Below are 21,201 nucleotides of genomic sequence, written 5' to 3' on the forward strand. Positions count from 1 at the left end.
CTGAGGTACAGACCTTTAGGCCATCCTTAGTATGCATACCAAGTTTCAGGTGTCTAGGTTTCACAGTCTTGGAGCTATGGTGCAGACAGACTTCTTCTTCTTCTTCTTCTTCTTCCTGTACACTAATTTTGCTGGGGGCAGAGATATGTCACTGCTACGCTGGTGCAATGATTGCCATAGCCTATACTTGCTCAGCCCATGAGGGGGACAAAAAACACACAACCCCAAAAATGCAAAAGTGGCCGGAAAATGGAAGGCCCCGGTGTCCATGGAAATAGTGACAAAGCCCGCACCTTTCCCCTTCTGTCCAATCAATGGGAGGGAAATTATTTGCACACGGGCCCAGGGCTGTTTTAAAGTTGCCCTGTCAACAGGGGTGGGACTGTATATTGGAGAGGCTTCTGATAGGCCATGCGTGCTGCCCCCCATCTGCCCACAACTTCACCCTGTTCCAGCCATTCTGCCAGCACCTCCTTGCCAGAACAGCTCCGCTGGCAGGGCGCTCTGTCGGTGTATCTGTCACAGTGGTGCCCTGTCTCACATTCTGGCGGTGCCATGGAATAGGAGCAGGAATAGGATTGTGACCTTGAACAATAAAAAACTGAGTCAATGAAACATAAAACATTCAGTTAAAGAAGCACTTGAGTACAGAAATCTCTAATACTGTTAAACCTGAATGCAAATGTGTGTTTTTAATAAGAGGAAGAATTTAGGAAAATTCATTCTGGTTCAAAAATGGAAAAATGGGTATATTGAAGTTGAGCCTTCAGCAGGGGCCTGACCATGCCAGCCTTAATGCCAGCCCAGGGCTCCCCTGAATGACAATCCAGGAAGCGGCGAGTGTGGAGGGCAGCGGGGCAGCAGAAGCAAACTCCATTTTGTTCCTGTAATCATGATGGTTTAAGTGAGTCTAAAATGCAAAAGTGCACTTGCTCAGAGTTTTGTTTTTTTCATCAGTGTTGGCAACATGCTTTGTTGTTGTTCTAACATATCAGGCATGTAGAAGCAGTTGTAAAGCATGGAATGGCGGTTGGGGCAAAAGAAATGTTACCTAGGTGCTTGGCAACTGAAGTAACACACGTGGCCGTCTAAACCAGGGTGTGCGTGTGTCACAAGCCCATTAAGTCCAGAGCCTAAAATTAGCCGGCTGCACCACTGCCTGTATACTCGGAAGGAGAAAAATGGGGAAGCAAAAAACAGGGAAGCCCTCAGACTTTGGGGTGATTAATGAATGTGTGAATCCTCACGTCATCTCCACGAAGAATGCCACCTTGGAAGAGGGGTAGTGGCTCCTAGAGGCCACTTCGGGGCTAGAGGTGGCAGCACATTTAAAATCCTTGGTGTGCAATGCACATGTTCCTGTCCACACGCATCATGCTGGCTGGGAATGATGGGACTTGCAGTCCAACACACCTGGAGAGCACCGGGTTGGGAAAGGCTGCTCTTATGTAAAGAGTATATCTCTTCTGTAATCCCTTATTTACCACTCAGTGCAGGGAGCTCCCTTTCAAGGCCGGGGACGGGCGACGTATTGCTCTTTCCCACATCCCATCCTTACCAGCTCCCCCACCCCGTCATCTCTTGTGCCCATCTGGGCATCCAATTTCGAGAGGGGAAAATACAAAGACATGCATGGGTGTACAGAGAAAATAGGACCGAGACTGTGGAGGCGATGCCGGAGATCCTTCTGCTCCGCTGCTGCTCCCAGTTGGGGGCAGGGAGTGAGACACGTGCGCGCGCCAGGGACCGCCCTTGGGCGTTATGGGTGGGCGGACGGCGGGGCTTGTCTCCTGTGTTGTTTGTACCAGACCCTCTGTGCTGACACGGTGCTTAGTTTCAAAAAGCCCATGTGGGGCGCATTTTATTGTAAATGATAATATTCCTGCTTCTGAAGGTGAGGCGCGCGGGGGCGGGGGTGCCTCTTCATTGAACAGAAAATAGGGGCAAAATGTTTCCCAGCTTACCAAAAACCTCCGCCTAGATCCGGCCCTGGGGCGGGGGGGGGGGGCGACTGCATGGTTCGCCTCGGGCGCCAGTTGCCGGCAGCTGGTACAGGCCCACCCCTGGCTCCCACGGCCAGGTTCCCTCCCGCTTCGCCTCGCCCCAGAGGGGGGACCTTTATTTGTGTCAAATGGAAAAATCCCATCTCCCCTGTTCTCCCGGCGCGGGTGTGGAGCACGCGCTAATGTTTAACGAGCAGCGTCGACGCCTCCCTTTCTGGGCATCCCGGCGGGGGCATGACGCAGCGAGAGGAAACCGGAGCAGAGAGCGTAGAGATTGCCTCCCTGTGGGACCCTCGGAGATGGGGCCCTGGGCGCTGTGGGGCTTGGCTGCCTCCTTCGCCGCTGTGGCTTTCCCTGATTTCGGACAAGCGGCAGAATCCGGAGATGCTGCTTGGGAAGCAGAGGTTGGTACCACGTAAGGGGAAGGGTTGTTGCCTGCTGCCCCCTCCTCTTCCCACCGCCCGTGAACAGACCTGATTTCAGTTCTGGGTGAGAAAACGTGCTTTGATCTTGTGGCGTTTCTGCTTTAACGTGGGGCCCGTTTGGGACTGAGTTTCTGCCATGTGAGAGGTGAGGACATGTAACCCAAAGAAGTATCATCAAGTTTAAAACATAGATATTATTATTACGTTTATTAGAGGCTATATTTTGAAATCAGAATTTCATAATCGGAGGGGTTGCGTGAGCTCCGCAGGAGCCCAGGGAGCCGCCTTCTTCCGAGTCAGACTCTGGGTCCACCCAGCCCAGTATTGTCCACACTGACCACAGCAAATCTCCAAGGTTCCAGGCAGTTTCCCCAGCCCTACCTGGGGGTACCTGGGATTGAACCCGGGACCTTCTGCATGCAAAGCAGGGGCTCTGCCACTGAGCCACGGCCCCTCCCTATCTTGTCCTCAGGTCCCAGATCTTGTCAGGTATTTGCTTATACCAAAATGTGCCCGTTCGTTAGCTGTTGGTCCATGCTGGAGGGTATGTTCGCGGGGACTGGGTGTGGTGAATTGAAAAGACATCCCTCACAGTCAACTGGCCAGGCCTTTACCCCATGGAAATGATGATATGAATGTGATTGAAGGCATGGTCAGGGACCTCTAACTGCCTGGCCAATACCTGTTGACCTTACAGGGTGAGCCCAGCAAGGGGGACTTGGGGACTCTCCGGCTTTCCAGGACGACCCAGCGCCAGAGAAACAAACCAACGATTTACTTCACCGGCAGTCTTTCTGTCCTGAGCAGAGGCCTGATGGGGAACCTGGTGAGCATCTGGGCAGCTGTGTGAGATAAGAACTTGCACAAGGCACAAATGTGTTTATTCCTGAGCTCTTAGCACCTGCCCTGGGGTGGGGCCACCACTGTTGATGCTCTGAGGAGTGGGGGTTCCCCCTGGTCATTGCATTTTGGAATCCCAAGGGCTTATCTACCTCTCAGGGTATCTCAGTGTGCCTGGGTAATCACCTTTGTGTTTTTGAAGGCCCCTCTGATCCGTTGTGCAGAGCAAAGGGTGGACAGACAGCCCAAAGAATTGACAGCCGTCAGCTGATGCTGGAGGAGCCCAGTAACAATCTTTTACATTGCACACAGATTGCAGTGCAAAAATGTTTGTCTAAATCCAGTCTGAGTCGTTCAAAGGTACATGCAAGGAGGGAGCCTGACTGGCTGATACCTCCCAGATTTGGGCTTCCTTTGATTGCATCATTCCTCAGCTGACCCACCCAACCCCCTCTGTACACAAACAGCTCCCTGGCCTGACCATCTCCCAGGGCCCAGTCATGATGTGGACAGGTACTCTCATAGGGCGTGGCAGCCCATTACCATGAAGAACAGTATGGGGCTTCAGGCACAACCCTATACATGTTCAGAGAGAAAAGGGCCTGCAACTCCCAGCGTGGCTGGCTGGGGAATGCTGGGAGTTGTGGGACATTTTTTTTCTGTCTAGACATGCATAGTGTTGTGCCCTAAGTGATAGATCAGCCCGTCCCAACCTGGTCCCCTCCAGATGTGTTGAGCTGCAACCCCATCACCCCCAGCCAGCATGGCCAATGGGAGATGTAGTCTAGCACATCTGGAGGGCACCAGGTTGGGGGAGGCTGTTGTAGCTCACACTTGAAGATATTTATCCAAACGTATTCTCTATCTCTGTGGGTCATCCAGATCTTACAAAATGTGCTGGAGCCGGTCAGAAGCGGGGTTAGAACAAGCAATGTGCTGAGCAGTGAACTGCCTGCCCTGCAGAGGTTAGAAAATCAGAAAAACTGAGCCATTTTGTTGTCCAGATATGCCATTTCCTGGCTTCCTGGCCTTGCAAAAATTGCAAAGCCATTTTTAAAGATCCCCCAGGACAGAAGAGAGAGCTGCCCATCGAAATGAATGGAGAAATCCAGGATTTTAATGTAGCGGTGATTTGGTGTCCACTTCTAAACAAAAGGTAGCTGGAAAGAGAGGAGTTTATGGTCTTTATAAGTCATGTCTTATTTCATGTGAATTTTTTTTAAAGTTTTCATCGTTTAAAAAATAGCCCAGCCAATGCCAGTTCCGATGCAATTGAAATCCGTTGTCCTGTTACCGAGGTTGGAGGGGTATGTGGCTAAAGCAGAGCGGCTTACACCAGCCCTGCAGTGTAGTTAATTCTGAATGTTGCAGGTTAGGAGTCAGGATGAGGTGGAGAGAGCAGTTCGGAACAGCCCTCCAATGTGGTCCCTGGATAGTATATCTATATCTACCCCATTGCAGCAGGTGGTGGGGTGTCAGGTGGTCATCATAACCAGCCTGTATTGTGATCTCCACATTAGGAAAGGGTGTGTGAGAGATTGATGGATAATTGCTTAGAATTCTCTAAGGAAGGCTTTAAGATTGCCAACTTGTTGCTCTTTTATCGATAAAATACAACATCATAGAACACTGTAGATAATTCAAATATCCTTGGTTTATTAAGATGTTTCATTGCAGAAGCCTCGTGCATTGACTTGCGTGCAGATGGGGTTTGCCTTTACCTGCACAAACACTGGGGCGGAGTGTGTGTGTTAAATCTTTCCTGTGAAATAAGGCCTGAGAGTGAGAAAGTAGGATCTCTTTTCTTATGTTTTCTGTGGGGAACCTGCTGCCCAGAATCTTGGGTTTCTGCACTGATTTATATCATCAGCTCTTCTGCTCTGGGAGAGAGAAAAGCAAAAGCGTCTATTGAAAGCAGAAATTCAAGTAATGTGTGTCTCTGTTGTTTTTATATATCTGTGGCTGGACCAGGTTCTCCTAGAGAAGGGGTGGGGGATCAAAAATCCACAGTTAGGCAATACCTTCATTAGGACTAACCAAAATTGCACAGAATTGTGTGAGCTTTTGAGTTCCCCAGAACTCTTCACCAGGCAAAAAAGCAGGGAATAGGAGAAGAAACAAACTGGCCCCCAAACGGCCAGATGTTATGGTCACAAAGTCTGCAGTTTAGCTAGACCACCCAGTCTCAAAATGGAAATTTGAATGAATTAGCCATCGTAGGGTTGCTAGAGTACACCTGGCAATGCATTTTGGGAAGCAGAAGCAAGCAATGGCTGATCTCCATTTCTGAAAACACAAAGGCCGGGTGTAAAGAGAGCGAGCAAGAGAGAGAGAGTGGGAGAGAGCTTGTACAGGCAAGTCTAGGGCTTGTCATTTGAGCAGCAGAGTTACCTGCCTCCCTAGGAGATGTGCCCTCTCAGGAACTACAATTCCCAGAGTTCCTTAGTGCCTGCCGGCATTTCCAGGGCACAGGCAGGAGGCGCAATAGGGCGTGGTATCAGACCTGCAGCGGGAGGGCGGAACAAGCACCATAATAAACAAGGCTATCGAGACCAGTGCCGCTCACAGGATTTGCAGGCCTCAGACAAGGCCGGCCCTACCGTTAGGCAGGGTAAGGTGGCTGTCTCAGGCGGCAGCTGGTGAGGAGTGGGGCAAATTATGGGGGGACGGAGCTGCATGCGCACTGCACAGCCTGCCCTGCACCCACTAAGCTAGCCTGCTGCCAGTCTGGTCGGCTTCTGCCCGTGGAAAGGGGTGTGTGTGTATGCTCCATTTTGTCCTTTGCGTCAGGCAGCAAAATGCCTTAGGGGGCTCTGGGAGTCGGTGCGTTATGCATGCAGCATGAAAGGGCTGATACTGGATTGCAGGGACAGAGGAGAGTGCCTCTTTCAGAAATGCCCTCGACACATTCGAAGAAGGCGTGGCGGGTGGCAGTGGGGCCACATGTGGCGGTCCAGGCCCCAAGGTCGTCATCCCACCAGCTCCACCCCACAGACCTTGGTGTGTTCAGCAGACATCTGGAGGGGAGCCTATGCGCGTTTAGCTAAAGGTGTGCAAGCTCCCCCTGCAGATCTTCTGCCCAATGCACAGAGGTTGGGGAATGCACCCCCCGCCCCGCTTCTCTGAAATTGGATTCCCCCCTCAAGCTGAAAAAAGCTTCCCATGTCTGCCCTGCTGCCATGCTTGGCTGAAAGTGCAAATCAGGCATCCAGACACAGAAGGGGTTTTCAAACAGGGAATTCAAAGACCTGAAAGGACACCAGCCGGTCCTCCAGGTTTTCAAAAGAGACAAGGGACGGGGAGAGAGGGGGGATGTTACAAGTGTGTATTGGGCCCAGAGGAATACTGGCTGTGCAGTGACTGGCCAAATCATGCTGCTTTTGTTTGGTATAGAGCGCAGGGCAAGATGAAAGCCAAGAAAACATCCTGCATCCTGTGAGAGAAGACAGAGCCATCAGAGATCCTTGTCAGGGATGCTGTGGGACTCAGTTTCCCAACCGCACAGGAAGCAGGGAGGTAAGAGGTGGAGCCTGCCAAATTATCTGGTGCATTGCCCTTTCTGGACTCTGAGCGCCATTTCAGAGATGGAAAAAGGATCTTATCCTAGGGTTACCATTTATGTTCAGGATCAGCCCACTACAGGTGACTCCCCCCTCCCCACATGACTGCACCTCCTTAATTTTTATGTTTTGTACTGTCTGGCTGACTTTTTAATTTAAATTCCATCCTGTCCTTTCATGTGGGCTTGAGGCAGCTAACAACAGTTTAATTAAAAAAAAAACTTCAGTAAAACCAGGAGACCCAGGTTTTAAAAACTATATTGTATCGTATCGTATTGAATTGAACTGTATTGTATATAAGCTATGTCAGCTTTCCTCACCCTCTACAGATGTGTTGGACTGCAACTCCCAGCATGCTCAGCCACCATGACACATCTGGAGAGCACCAGGGTGAGGAAGGCTGATTCACACACCTACTTAGCTCTGCCTATTAACAGTCACGCCAATCAGGAAAGTCTTAGAGCGTTTCTGGAAGGCAATGGCGGCCACGGGTTCTAATCTCTCTTTATTCTTCTTTCTGACAAAAGCAGCCCTCGAAAGGGGACTCGGGGCACCTGGGCAGCAGCCCCGCACCAGAGCTGCCACGGAGAAATGCATCAAAGGGATATCACTACCCTGGCATTTACACACCCATGAGACTGAGGGAGCCATTGTACAGACCAGCTGAAGAAGGGCAGGTGGGAACTGTTCGTGGTATATCAGGGGAGCTGAGGAAGGGGCTGTGTGGCTGTGGGATCTCCTTACCAGGGAAATTGGAAGAAATACTTTGAGGTGTGGGATGTCCATGCAAAGGTGCGGACTGGGTGACCTGATGGACCTTTCCCAATCCTGTGATCTGGTACTCCCTCCTCTCATATAGCTGCCCACATATAGAATCATAGAACAGCAGAGTTGGAAGGGGCCTATAAGACCATCGAGTCCAACCCCCTGCTCAATGAGCATCCCTGACAGATGGCTGTCCAGCCTCATCTTGAATGCCTCCAGTGTGGGAGAGCCCATCGCCTCCCTAGGGAATTGGTTCCATTGTCGTGTTGCTCTAACAGTCAGGAAGTTTTTCCTGATGTTCAGCCGGAATCTGGCTGCCTGTAACTTGAGCCCATTATTCCGTGTCCTGCACTCTGGGATGATCGAGAAGAGATCCTGGCCTTCTTCTCTGTGACAACCTTTCAAGGACTTGAAGAGTGCTATCATATCTCCCCTCAGTCTTCTCTTCTCAAGGCTAAACATGCCCAGTTCTTTCAGTCTCTTTCCATAGGGCTTTGTTTCCAGTCCCCTGATCATCTTTGTTTTATTATTATTATTATTATTATTATTATTATTATTATTATTATTATTATTATTATTTGTATCCTGCCTTTTCCCCAATACTGGGACTCATTGTTGCCCTCCTCTGAACCCTCTCCAGCTTGTCTGCATTCTTCTTAAAGTGTGGTGCCCAGAACTGGACACAGTACTCCAGATGAGGTCTAACCAGTGCTGAGTAGAGGGGAACTAGTACTTCCCGGGATTTGGAAGCTATGCTTCTATTAATGCAGCCCCAAAGAGCATTTGCCTTTTTTGCAGCAACATCCCATTGTTGGCTCATATTCAGCTTGTGATCGACAACAATTCCAAGATCCTTCTCACTTGTAGTGTGGTTGAGCCACGTATCCCCCATCTTGTAAGTGTGCATTTGGTTTCTTTTTCCTAGGTGCAGAACTTGGCATTTATCCCTATTAAACGTCATTCTGTTGTTTTCTGCTCAGCGCTGTCATTACAGCCAGTGCCGGTACCAGGTTTCTGAAGGCGCTCGGGCAAGACACCCTCAGTGGCCCCCCTCAGTAGACCTTCCTTCTCACCGCCATTGTCTCCAGCTGCTATGGCTACTTGTTGCCTTTCCCGGATTGCTTCCACTTGCTTTCTTGGCAGATGGGGAGCCAGTGAGCAAGTCGGCAGTGGCATCTGTAGCTCCTTTTTCTCACCCCCCGCCCCGTTGTCTGGGCCAGAGCAGAGGCAGGTGAACAAGCAGGTTGCAGTGGGGAAGAGGAGGAGGAGCAAGTCCAGGGTCAGTGGGGCCCTGCTGGGGTGCGGGCTGTCGGCAGGTGCCCAACCATGCCTCCCCTTGACGCCGGCCCTGATTGGGAACTATTCTGTGCTGTGCAGATTCCAACACACAACTAGGCAAGATGCAGTAAGGCTAATCTAAGAAAGCCTGTGGTTGAGTTGCTGCACGTCGCTCCAACACCTTACTAAAAGAGGATTAGTTAAAAAATGGCTGATAGTTATCAAGGATGGTGGAGTCCAAAAAGGGCTCTTTAAACAGGGGTCTTACGACTGATTCCTGCTCTCTTTCAGGCTGGATCTATTTCTGGAACAAAGGGGAACAGCTACCAGGAAGCCAGCGCCACCCACAACCGCTGCCAAGGCTGCTGTGGGACGAGTAGTGGAGTTGGTGCCAACCCACCAGGAAGATGGGAGGAGGGAAATGGGTCCCAAACCATTGGGGTGAGGAAGTGCAGGCCTCAGGGGACATGATCAATAGGGCATATGGGCTGCTTCTTCACATAGTTTAACCACCTTCTTACAGACTGCGTGATTGAAATGTGGTAAAAGAGCCGATCTCTTCCCCTTTAAGTTTGAGCTTATGGGTGTGAATTTCCCATTCATTTCATGGGAGAATTTTATAGCGCATTGTTCCCAGGGGTTATATCCGCCCACCTCCCTCTCTGCCACCTTATTGGTGGCCAAAGTCTTCCATTTCACCTTCAACCTGTCTCCCTGGTCTCCTCTGTCCTCAGTATCCAACAGATGTAGCCACACACCCGTGTGTATACTCATTAAATGCTAAACAGGAGAGGGTGTCCTTCTAAGTAGAGACTGTGGTTGGGTGCCCTTTATGTGTGGAAGAAGCTAGTTGGAGTGGGAACGTAACTTTTAGCAGATGAGAGACTGTGCAGGATGGAAGGCCAGCAAGGAGGCGAAGGCTCTTTGGGAGGTGACCAGATCTCCTAACTCACTCCTGTCTTCTGGTACAGGGCAGTTCGAGCAAGGGGGCCTGGAAGCCCATCTTGGACAGCAAGGTCCCCAACAAACAACCTTCCCAGAGTGGAGGAAATGGGAGGTTCCCTTCCTCTGGAGGGGCCACTGAGCCATCGCAACATCACAGAGGCCAATGAGCAGCAGGAGGCCAAACGAATGGCTGCCACCGAGGGAAAGAAAATATAGATAATGACATTGCTGAGCAACCTGAAGGAGATCCCTGTCTGGAAGCATAGAGGAAGACCCTGGGGGTGTGACCTGAGCAATATTTTATTCGTGGTAAATTTAGTCACATCATCTCTGGATTCGTTTCGGCAGAGTAAGAAAGGAAGGGGTTGAGACAGCAGCGGAGACCTGAACAGGGCGTAAGCAAGTGGTGCTGTGTGTTGGCGGGGAGCTGCCGCCACCTCCTCTTGACCAGCTCCCATTCACTGGAGTGACGTTTGCAGAGGAGCAGATGACACAAGGGAGCTTGCACAGGCCAACATAAAATGCCTGCTTCGGGGAGTCGGTTTCAGGGAGTTTTACATCGACAGCACCATGCCAGTCTCCGCATTGGCAGTGGCGTCGTGTACATTTCAAGGTGCAGGTGCTCGTCATGACGTCCCCATAGCCATGCACCCAAGGACAGTCCAAACCTTCAGGCAGCTGCAGCGATCGACATATAAAACACAAAGCACAGCTCCAGCAGTTGTCATCTCCACCAGCAGCACGTCTTCTGTAAAGCGACTAGGTCTTACCTGCCCATTCAAGACCAAACAACCCCCAAATACTTTGCGTCACAAGAGGGGTAGCTCACAACAATATGCTGTTCCCAGGAGGATTCATTTTGTCACAGCTACCATGAGGACTGCAGCTAAGCCCAGAGCGAACAGGGAAGTCTGGAGAGGGTGGCAGGTGACCTCGTCCCTGCTGTCACAACGTTGCAGTGCTTCCTCCCTGCGAGCGCTGCCTCCACCACACCACTGCCCATCACGCAAGAACACCAGAGATACCCAATCCAATGTTTCATCATCAGAAGCACCTGTTGCATCCTAGGTGCTTTATAAATAAAAGACAGTTCAAAAATAAAGATCAGAACAACAAGCAGCTTTTTCTTTCGAATCTTTGTTAGCCTTTGCAAATTGCTGTCTGGGAGCCTCCTAGGATGTTGATCAATTTGGAAAAATAACACTGTTGCTGTAAAATAAAAAACTGCACTATTTACACATCTGTAACGCATCTGAGTTTGAACTGGTGAAGGTATTACACGGAGGGGGCAGGGGGCCTGGATTTGGGGAAGTGTTGAAAAAACTGAAAGATGCCATTGGGGAAATCTGGTGGAGCCCCAGCCGAATCCCTCACCAGGAAGGCAGCAAAGTCATTGGGTAGAGGAGGGTGTCAAAGTAAAGTCCCATCTCTGGTACCAAACCAGAGGGATTATGTGGACATCCTAGGAAGGGTGGAGAAGCGGCCAAGAGCAGATGAAAGCAGTAGCAGGGTTTGGGATTCATACAACCTAAAGTCTGTACTGTACATGGCAGGCACATCTGCCAAATTCACACTAGGAAATTTCACTTCAACCATTAATGCTGGAGGGGGGGCAGTTCTATGGCCCCTAGACAGCATCTGAGGGGCCATAGGATAGTTTGGATTTCGCAACGCTGGGGGAGGATTCCAGAATGTTTCTTGTGCCATGTATCAGATGTACGAAACCAAGTCAGACCGTTACTGCCATCAGGATCATCTCCTCTAACGGGGGTGGCTTCCCAAGCTCTGTTGGAGGTCCTTTCCCAACCTTGCTGCCTGATCTCCTTCCCTCTTCAGTTTCAGCTTGCCTCTCACTTCTATAGCTGCCTTTCTGGGCAATATACCACCAGTCCAAGAAGAGCTGCCCAGGTGGTCTGAGCCATCCCCTTGAACCTAGAGGTAGCGCACAGCCATCAGGACTAGTAGCCATCAATAACCTTTTAAAAAGTTTGACTATGCATTGTGTGAAGAAGTCCTTTTTATCCGTCCTGAATCTCCCACCAACCAGCTTTATGGGAGGACCCTATTGGGTTCTAGTATTTTGAGAATGGGAGAAAAATGTCCCCCGACCCACATTCTCCACACCATGCATAATCTTGTAGACCTCTATCATGTCTCCCCTTACCCTCCTTTTTTCCCAAGTGAAACAATCCCGGCTGTTGGAACCTTCTCTCATACGGTAGATGTTCCAGCCCCTTGATCATCTTAGTTGCCCTTTTCTGCAATTTTTCCAGCTCTACTATGTCTTTTTACTTGTGGTGACCAGAACCATACACAGTATTCTAAGTGTGGTCACACCATGGACTTGTGTAAGGGCGGTATGATACTGGCAGTTTTATTCTCAATTCCTTCTCTATGCCTAACGTGGAGTTTGCCTTTTTACAGCGGCCACACACCGGGTTGACATTTTCCTCAAGCTGTCCACCACAACCCCCAGGTCTCTTTCTTGGTTGATCACTGCAAGCTCAGATCCCATCAGGTTATATTTGAAGTTGGGATTTTTTGCCCCAACGTGCATCACTTCACCCTTGCTTACACTGAACTGCATTTGCCATTTGGACGTCCACTCTCCCAGTTTGGAGAGATCCTTTTGGAGCTCTTCACAATCCCTTTTTGTTTTAACCACCCTAAATAATTTGGTGTCATCAGCAAACTTGGCCACTTCACTGCTCACTTCTAATTCCAGATCATTTATGAATAAACAGGTTGAAAAGCATTGGTCCTAATACAGATCCCTGTGGGTCCCACTACTTACTTCCCTCCATTTGGAGAATTTACCATTTATTCATACTCTCTGCTTTCTGTTCTTTAACCAGCTACTGATCCGCAGGAGGGCCTCTCCTCTTATTCCATGACTGCTAAGTTTGCTCAGGAGTCTTTGGTGAGGGACTTTTCTCAAAAGCCTTTTGGAAGTCCAAGTAAACAACGTCTACCGGATTACTCCTGTCTACATGTTTATTGACACTCTCAAAGAACTCCGTTAGTGAGGCACGACTTAGCTTTATAGAAGCCACAATGATTCTTTTTCAGCAGGGCTTGCCCTTCTGCATGCTTACTCATTTTATCTTTAATAATGCTTTCAACCAATTTATGTTAAGACGTTAAGCTAACCAGCCTGTAATTTCCCGGATCCCCTCTGGATCCCTTTTTAAAAGTTGGTGTAACATCGGCCATCTTCCAGTCCTCTGGCACAGAGGCTGATTTTAGGGACATGTTGCATATTTGGTTCGAAGACTGGCAATTTCACATTTGAGTTCTTTGAGATCACTAGGATGGATGCACTCCCCACAGCCCTGCCGGCTGGGGATGATGGGAGTTATAAACCAACACATCTGGAAGGCGCCAGGTTGGGGAATGCAAGAAGCAGAGACATCACCTTGCCGACAAAGGTCCGTCTAATAAAAGCTATGGTTTTCCCAGTAGTAATGTATGGCTGTGAGAGGTGGCCCCCACTCTGTGGAACTCCCTCCCTAGGGAACTCCGTCATGCCCCCTCTTTAATGAGCTTCCGTCGTGCATTAAAAACGTTGTTGTTCAGGCAGGCATTTGGGGTGGGTTAGGGTATTTTAGAAAATGTTTTTATTGTAGAATTTTATTGTTTTAAACTGTTTTTGTTGTATGTTGTACATCGCCCAGAGTGGCTGGGTGACCAGCCAGATGGGCGATTAATAAATTTAATAATAAATAAATAAATAAAAATTGATGCTTTCGAACTGTGGTGCTGGAGAAGACTCTTACGAGTCCCCTGGACTGCAAGGAGGTCCAATCAGTCCATCCTAAAGGAAATCAACCCTGAGTGCTCATTGGAAGGACAGATACTGAAGCTGAAATATTTTGGCCACCTAATGCGAAGAGAAAACTCCCTGGAAAAGACCCCCATGCTGGGAAAGACTGAAGGCAAAAGGAGAAGGGGACGGCAGAGGATGAGATGGCTGGATAGCATCACCGATGCAATGAATATGGACTTGAGCACGCTCCGGCAGAGAGCGCAGGACAGGAAGGCCTGGCGTGCTGTGGTCCATGGGGTCACGAAGAGTCGGACACGACTGGACGACAACAAATACAAATGCAACACAGACCACATGTCACACTGTGAATGTAAAGGGTTTTTAAAAACGCACTCTCAGAACGGTGACCTTCAGCCTGGCTCCAGTTCCCCAGCGATCTCTGCTGGGCCTTCCATGAGACCCAGCCCGCTGCTGCCTCTTTTTCTCCCAGGGCCCGCCAGCTCCGAGATTCCACCCCAGTGTTCCCTCAGTCACAGTAACGGGGGCGGGGGGTCCCCGCCTGCTGCTCGAGGCCAGCGGGGCTGCCGCAGCCCGCTCGCTCTGCGTGCGGCTGGGAGCCCGATCGGCCCTGCCTGCAGCCGGCCGCGGGGAGCGGCAGGGAAGCCCCTTAAGAAGGCCAGGCGGGCAGCGCAGCGCGCAGGCGGGGCGCAGCCCAGCCCAGCCCCAGAGGAACGCGGGCGGCGCTCGCGTCCCGCCCAGCTGCGCGAGAGCCCAGCAGGCGCCCCGGCAGTAGGTCCTGCTGGCGGAGCGCCCCTCGGACCGCCGCCCGCCCGCCCCCGCAGCAGCACCCCGGGAAGCCTGCAGCTCTTGAGCGGCGCCTGCCGCGGCTCCGGACCAGGAGAGGCCGGGGCGCCCTTGGCAGAGTTCTTGAGGGCGCAGCGGGGCTGGGGGAGGATGGCGCCGGGGTCGCGGGGCGCAGCGCGGCCGCAGCCCGGCGAGATGAGCGCGAGGTCGGCGTGCGCGGTCCTGAGCCGCAGGGGCCGCTCGCCTCGGGACGGGCGTTCGGGTCGCGCCGGTGACGAAGCCGGCTGGGAAATGCCTGGAGCCTTCGCGCAACCGGGGCCTCTGGACTTCAGCTCCCATCATTCCCAGCAGCCCAACACATCCGGAGGGCGCCAGGCCAGGGGCGGCCGTTCCAACTCAGTTTCCCCCAACCCGGTGCCCTCCGGATGGGTTGGACCAGGGGCGTTGCTAGGTTCTGAAAAGATCCGGGGCACATTTGCGCGCGCGCGCGTGTATGTATAATAGCCGAGTCTAACCACACCTCGTGTGTGTGTGTGTGTGATGCACATGTGGTGTGCTTGCGTGTGTGTATGTGTGAGAATAGATTACATACATGCATACATACATAAGTGTGCACTGACCCCCCACCCCACTTCAACTCAGACCCCGATTCACCGTTTTGGAAAACATCCCACTTCTGCTTGGGCCAATTTGTAGTCTGTCAACTTCAGCTCAGCACCAAACCCGAGTCAAGGGTTGGAAAAATGAGTATGCTTCCTGTTGTCTACCATGGGAAATTAGAAAAAAACTGTAACTTTTTTCTCTGGGTCAGAACTGGATGATAATTTCAGGCATAATACCCCCTAGAAGATTACACCTGCCCAATGACAGAAAAATAAGTGCAGGGCTTATATTTTGATTTTCTTTTAAAGGGGACTGCCAATAACATTTTTATTCCTTGGAAGAATTGGAGAAACATTTCAGGATTCATTGCCCCATCAGAGGAGATCATGTCTGCCAAATTTCAGAATGCTAGCTAGCCACAAGGATTTTTGTGCAGGGTGGCCTTGACATTTTGAGGTCTCCAAAAGAGGTCATACTTATCTATTTTCCTTGTGGACGATTGTTCGGAAAATTACAGACAGCCTACAGTTGTCCCTAATTAAGAAACCAGCAAAGCTTCAGAAAGATAGGTGCAGCAGTTCATGTGGAAGGGGGGTTCTCCAATTAGGGTGAGAGTGTGATTTGCTTTCCCTTCACCCCTTCCCCAATAGTTTTTGGATAAGTTTGTATGAAAATGCACAGGTCATTAGAGGTGTCTCCCAGGCAAGAAATCTGCAAAATTCCTGAAGGATATACATGCATGCAAATTTAGAATTATTAGAATTTATTTACATTTCACCAATATTAGCAGTGGGGGAACATGGGTGGGAAGGTGCTATTGCACTCATGTCCTGCTTGTGGGTTTTCCCGTGGGCATCTGGTTGGCCACTGTGTGAACAGAATGCTGGACTAGATGAACCTTGGTCTGATGCAGCACGACTCTTCTTATGTTCTTAAATAGAGAGTGCCTCTGAGCATATGCAGAATGCTTTTCTTTCACCACTGAGCACTTACATTCTCGCCCTACCAATTCTATTCCCCTCCATGCAACCATCCCTCCTCATCTTACCATCCTCCAGCAACTCTTCATAAAAAGAAATGTCTTGTTTCTTCTTGCAACTCTCCTCTACCTCCTCCTTGTTATGCACAAGCTCTCATTGTATCTTCCTCCCCATAACTTCATTTGTGCCAAGACTTCACCAGGATCCAGCCAATGAATATGTTTTCAAACCTAGGGCTAAGTTATGGAGAAACTCTGAGCATGTACTAAGTGCCTTTCCCTCACCACTGAAGCTAGAGTTCATGCAAAACGAAAAAAACACACAAATGACAAAACATGCATAGGACTGAGCTGAAAGGGAAGTCAATTAATTAGATGGGAGTGGGTAGGCCCTGTATTAAGTTTGCAGTACCATGCTCACAATGCAGGAGTAAACATGCAGAACATCAGGGTGCAAACCTCCCTGCAAAAGTAACTTGTGCTGGAATCCTATGCACACTTTCCTGAGGGTAAGCCTCATTAAACATGATGGGGCTTCTGAGTAGGCATGCATAGGGTTGTATAAATGAGCAGTATCTGCACTTAAAAAACAAACTCCAAACTCCTATTTGTATTAAAGCTTTCTGTTCAGAGGAACATAGGAAGCTGCCTTATACTTAGTCAGACCCTGGGTCTATCTGGCCCAGTATTGTTGACACTGACTGACAGCAGCAGCTTTCCAGGGTTTCAGGCCAGATGCGTTCCTAGCCCTATCTGGAGATGCTGGGGATTGAACCTGGGACCTTCTGCATGCCAAGCATGTGCTCTGCCACTGAGCTACAGCTCTTCTTATTGCTGGATAATGGCAGGTGACAAACAAAACGGCCCCAGATTTGTTTCTCTGCAACCATGTGAACTCACTCTTCTCAAAGACTGGAGTGAGGAGAAGGAGAAAAAACAACCTTCTTGTCTGTTTGTATAAAGTCAAATACAGTTCAGAACTTCTGTTGCCACCAAAGAGAATTCTCTTTAAGAATTCCCCAAAATAGGCTCTGGGTGGAATAAAGAAGAGAAAGAAAGAGCAGCATAGGGGAGGGAAGAAGAAAAGCAATTAGGACAGCTCAAAAGATCCAGGGCCCACGCCCAGGTGGGCCTTGCTTACCACGCCCCTGGGTTGGACTACAATGGCCATAAGCCCCAGCCAGCATGGCCAATGGGAGTTGTTGCAGAAGGCTGTTCTAGTGGGAATGGGAGCAGGACGGGGGTGGAGGGGTCAAAGAGAGCACAATTCTGTTGCAACTGAATGACAGTGGAAAGGCTACCCTGCTTCTGGGCTTCTGCTTGTTGGGAACTGGGTTCTGCCCTTGATAGGTCATCCATCTCTCTCTCTTTCCACCGCCTCCCCGAGTTTATTTTCTCTAGCCGTACTGACAGTAGCAATTGACTCCCAACTTTGGTGGAGTTTGTGGGTATCGGACATGCTGAACTCCCCAACTGCCCCCCTCTGGAAGCATTCTATGGTTAGAAGCAGGTGACAGTGTTTGAGAGAGAGGCAAGAGACTGGGAAATACAACGTCTCTCAAAAACTTTCTTCTAAATACTGTTGCTTGCCTCCAGCCAAGTAGGTTTTGCAGGTTTTTGAATGAATGCAAACGCCTGTCAAACCTGTTTACCAGAGGTGAAAGTGAAGGTGCAATCTGCCTTGCCTCTTTCAAAGTGTCTTCCAGCCCCTGAAAGATCAATCATCTGTCTCCAGCCTGAAAGACTGCTGGATAGAACGCCCATGCTTCCTTGAGAGTAAGTCCCCTTGAACTTAAGAGGGACTGAGGGTTTCTTTCTTTCTTTAGAAAACATTTCTATCTGCATTTTGGCTCTAAAAAGAGTTCTGAGTAAACATCCATCAGACTGGGTTGCGCGACTGCAGTCCTGCTTACTAGGCAGTAAAGTCCCATTGGACAAAGTGGGCCTTACTTCTGAACAGCCATGGACAGATTGGGCTTCGTATTAATTTGTGCTGCCCCGGCACGTCATTGTTGCTTAATGAGTGTCAGGTAGGAACAGAAGCAGAAGAAGCTGGCCATGCGCTTTGTCTCTTGCAGGGGTGTGGTGGAGTTTGATGGCCTGGCTGGCCAGTTCTCCTGGGAAGCACGAGAGCATCTCACTTAGGGATGTACGAAAGTTCTGCCACGGATCTCGGGGAGGCTGAATGCCAGCGCATTTGGCCCCCCAAATCGGTGGCGGAACGGCCCCACCCACCCACCCCCTGGGACGGGACTTACCTTGGGCAGATCTTCCTGGTGGCGGCGGCGGCGGCTGCAGTGGCAGCTGTGGTGTGGCGGCGGCGGCTGCAGCGGCCAGTCTTCCGACCGGCTGCAGCGGCCAGTCTTCCGACCGGCTGCCGCCACCGCCATTTCCAGGTTAAAAAACAAAAAAAAACGTGATCGGCTACGTAAAGATTTACGAAGCCTATCACGGCTACATTTTAAAAAAACACCGTGATAGGCTACGTAAATGTTTATGTAGCCTATCACAGCTGACATAAAAAAAACCCCAAAACACGCGCGTACGCAAACGGTGGTGGCCATGGCCGCCGCCATTTGCGTTCCTTCTTTTGGCACGTCTTAGTCTACGTAAACATTTACGTAGACTAAGACGGCAAAAATAAGGGGAACGCAAATAGCATAGACACTACACTATTTGTGTTCCCCTTATTTTCGCCGTCTTAGTCTACGTAAATGTTTACATAGGCTAAGACGTGCCAAAAGAAGGAACGCATTTGCGTACACGCGTTTTTTGTTTAAATCAGCCGTGATAGGCTACGTAAACATTTACGTAGCCTATCACGGCTGACTGCAGGGACGCAAACGGTGGCGACTACGGCCGCTGCCATTTGGGTCCCTGCTAGCCAGCGGCCAGATGTCTGGCTGCTGGCGGAGCCGGCCGGTGGCTCTGCAGAATCACTGCGGAGCACAGCCGGCCGGCCAGGATTCCAGGGGGGGAGGAACGGAGCGCCTCCCCCCCCGGCGAGGATTCCAGGGGGAGGGATGGAATGCCTCCCCCCCCCCACCATCAGCATAATCCCCGAAAGCTAAGTGATTTTTGTACATCCCTAGTCTCACTGGACTGGCTGAGGGAACCGTCCTGGGATGCAGCGATGGAGAATTGCAGGGCCCTCTTTTCTCTGGATGAATAAACAAATGCCCCCTTTTCATCTTTCACACACGAGATGTGTACAGTCTAAAATGGGCAGTGAGGTATTACAGGTGTTATAGTCCCACACATTTGGAGGGACCACGTTGGGGACGAAAGCATTCAGTTTTCACAGCTCAGTTCCTCCTTCTTTGACATCTTTGCAGAAGAGTTCTTCAAAAAAGGGGGGTGGGCCTTGTGGGTCCCATCGCCCCCACCACTACCCTCTTGATGAAACTGGCCTACTGGTGCATGGGGTAGGAGTAGGACCTCCCAAAAGTGTAAGAGAGGGGGCTTTTCTGGTGGTGGCCCTGTCTCTGGAAAGCTCTCCCCAGGGAACCTTGCCTGGCATGTTCAGTGTTGTCTTCTTGGTGCCAGACTAAAACTTCCATGTTCTCCCAGGCTTTTTAGGCTTTTAAGGTGCAATCCTATGCATGTTTAGGCAGAAAAAAAGTCCTACAACTCCCAGAATCCTCTAGGCAGTATTGCTGGCTGGGGAATGCTGGGAGTTGTAGGATGTTTTTTCTGTCTAAACATACATGGGATTGTGCCCTTAAAGTCTTTTTAAATATGTGTTTAGTATTTCTGTGTTTTATTGATTTAGTGCCTGCAATGTGGTTTTACCTCTTACACCTGATACTGTATTTTATGCAGCATTGGACATTTAATATTTATATACTTATAATTTTATTGTTATTTTCCATTTTAGGATGATGGTGATGTTTTAAATTTTAAAACACCTAGAGAAAATGTTATTTTATGCGGCATTCAATACGATGAAACAATTAAACTACCCTGTAAATTAAAATTAAACTCTGTATGCCTGTGGTGGTGAAAAGGGTGACAGGTTAGGGTCTCTGTGTAGGATGGAGGGATCCCAGCAGATCTAGAGCGTCATCTGTTTCTGCTGCCACTTCTCCATACAGGCTATGGAGGACCCAAACTAGACATCATTGTCAAGGTGGAAGGTTCCTGCACCGAGCAGGGGGCTGGACTCGATGGTCTTACAGGCCCCTTCTAACCCTACTGTTCTATGATTCTATGAGGACAGGCTCTGGGTCCCTGCCCTGCCACACGCTCTGGGGCAAGAGGACTGGGACAACCCCTTTCCAGGTGAGTGACAGCAACCCTGGTTCTGCTTGCATCTTGGAGAAGGCTTCTTGGTCCATCTTTATATTTTCCAGGAGAAATATAAAGTCCTGGTTCTTACTTTAAACTTTACATGGTCCAAGGTACCTCCGGGAGCGCCTTCTCCCCTACGCCCCAGTCCGCCCCCTGAGGTCCCCCGAGGGCTCCCTGCTGCCGCTGCCGAATGCGAGACTGGCTGCCACACGCAAGGGGACCTTTTCCCTCGCTGCCCCTCAGTTGTGGAACGAGCTGCCGGTTGAAATGCGCCCGCCGACCTCCCTGGAGGTTTTTAAGCCTCTCTCACTCCGGCAGCCTTCCCTGTTTAGAGCCCTCGCTCCTCTCCGCGGGTGGTTATATACTGTTTCTATGATACATAGTTTTTTATTGTTGGGCTTCTCGTTAAATAGTTTTTAGCCTTGCATGCCCCCTGGAATGTTTTGCATATACATGGAATAAATATTAATAACCCCGCTCTCTACCCTCCCGGTGTGATGCGAGCCCAGCTGCTCCGGGCCAAGGCTGAAGGCAGCCACGATGCGTAGACCAGCCCCGGGGCCAGTCCTCACCCGCGGCTGGCCTCGCCGTCTCCCGAGGTCCGCGCGACAGACGGACGACGCGCCACCCCCGCGAGCGCCGAGGCCGGGCCGCCCGTCCTCGGCTCCAGCGGGGAAGCGGAGCAGCCGCGAGGGAGCAGAGGCGCGCCGGGGAGCGCTGAAGCAGCTCGCGGGCCAGGCGCGGAGCCGACCCCGGCCTGAGGCCCCCCGGCGTCGCGGGCAGTGCGACCGCGGCGCCGCCTTTCTCCTACGTTGGTTCCTCGACAACGGAACCCGCTCCCCGCGGAGGCGGCGGCTCGCCCGCACCGGAGGCGCTCGGGCGAGGCTGGGCTGCCGTCCGCCAGGGACGCTCCGGCCTGCGCTCCTGCGCGGAGCAGGGGGCC

The 21,201-nt window shown here is 50.8% G+C and overlaps 1 protein-coding gene across 2 annotated transcripts; it reads left to right on the forward strand.

Moving 5' to 3' along the window:
- The first annotated feature begins 1,754 nt into the window (after positions 1-1,754).
- Positions 1,755-11,066, forward strand: LOC146345335 (uncharacterized). 2 transcript variants are annotated; one of them, XM_084860108.1, is made up of 6 exons: positions 1,755-2,407; positions 3,126-3,254; positions 6,662-6,784; positions 7,359-7,505; positions 9,163-9,312; positions 9,843-11,066. In XM_084860108.1, exons 1-6 carry the CDS (start codon positions 2,132-2,134, stop codon positions 9,981-9,983), a joined length of 966 nt encoding a protein of 321 aa, XP_084716234.1. In that variant the 5' UTR covers positions 1,755-2,131; the 3' UTR covers positions 9,984-11,066. The 2 variants fall into 2 exon arrangements, with proteins under 2 accessions (XP_084716234.1, XP_084716233.1); XM_084860107.1 differs by having other exon boundaries at positions 2,264-2,407; positions 7,356-7,505.
- The last annotated feature ends 10,135 nt before the right edge of the window (positions 11,067-21,201 follow it).

This window comes from Heloderma suspectum, chromosome 5 (assembly GCF_057233095.1).
Source record: "Heloderma suspectum isolate Gila_16-S chromosome 5, 16-S_ref, whole genome shotgun sequence".
Lineage (NCBI taxonomy): Eukaryota > Metazoa > Chordata > Lepidosauria > Squamata > Helodermatidae > Heloderma > Heloderma suspectum.

What these genes read in the sequence shown, in the direction of transcription:
- LOC146345335 (XM_084860108.1), top strand. Translation starts at nt 2,132, where the DNA reads ATGGAAAAATCCCATCTCCCCTGTTCTCCCGGCGCGGGTGTGGAGCAC. An exon ending in GAGGCCTGATGGGGAACCTG is followed by an intron (nt 3,255 to 6,661) that starts GTGAGCATCTGG and finishes TGTTTGGTATAG; the next exon opens with AGCGCAGGGCAAGATGAAAG. An exon ending in GACCAGCTGAAGAAGGGCAG is followed by an intron (nt 7,506 to 9,162) that starts GTGGGAACTGTT and finishes GCTCTCTTTCAG; the next exon opens with GCTGGATCTATTTCTGGAAC.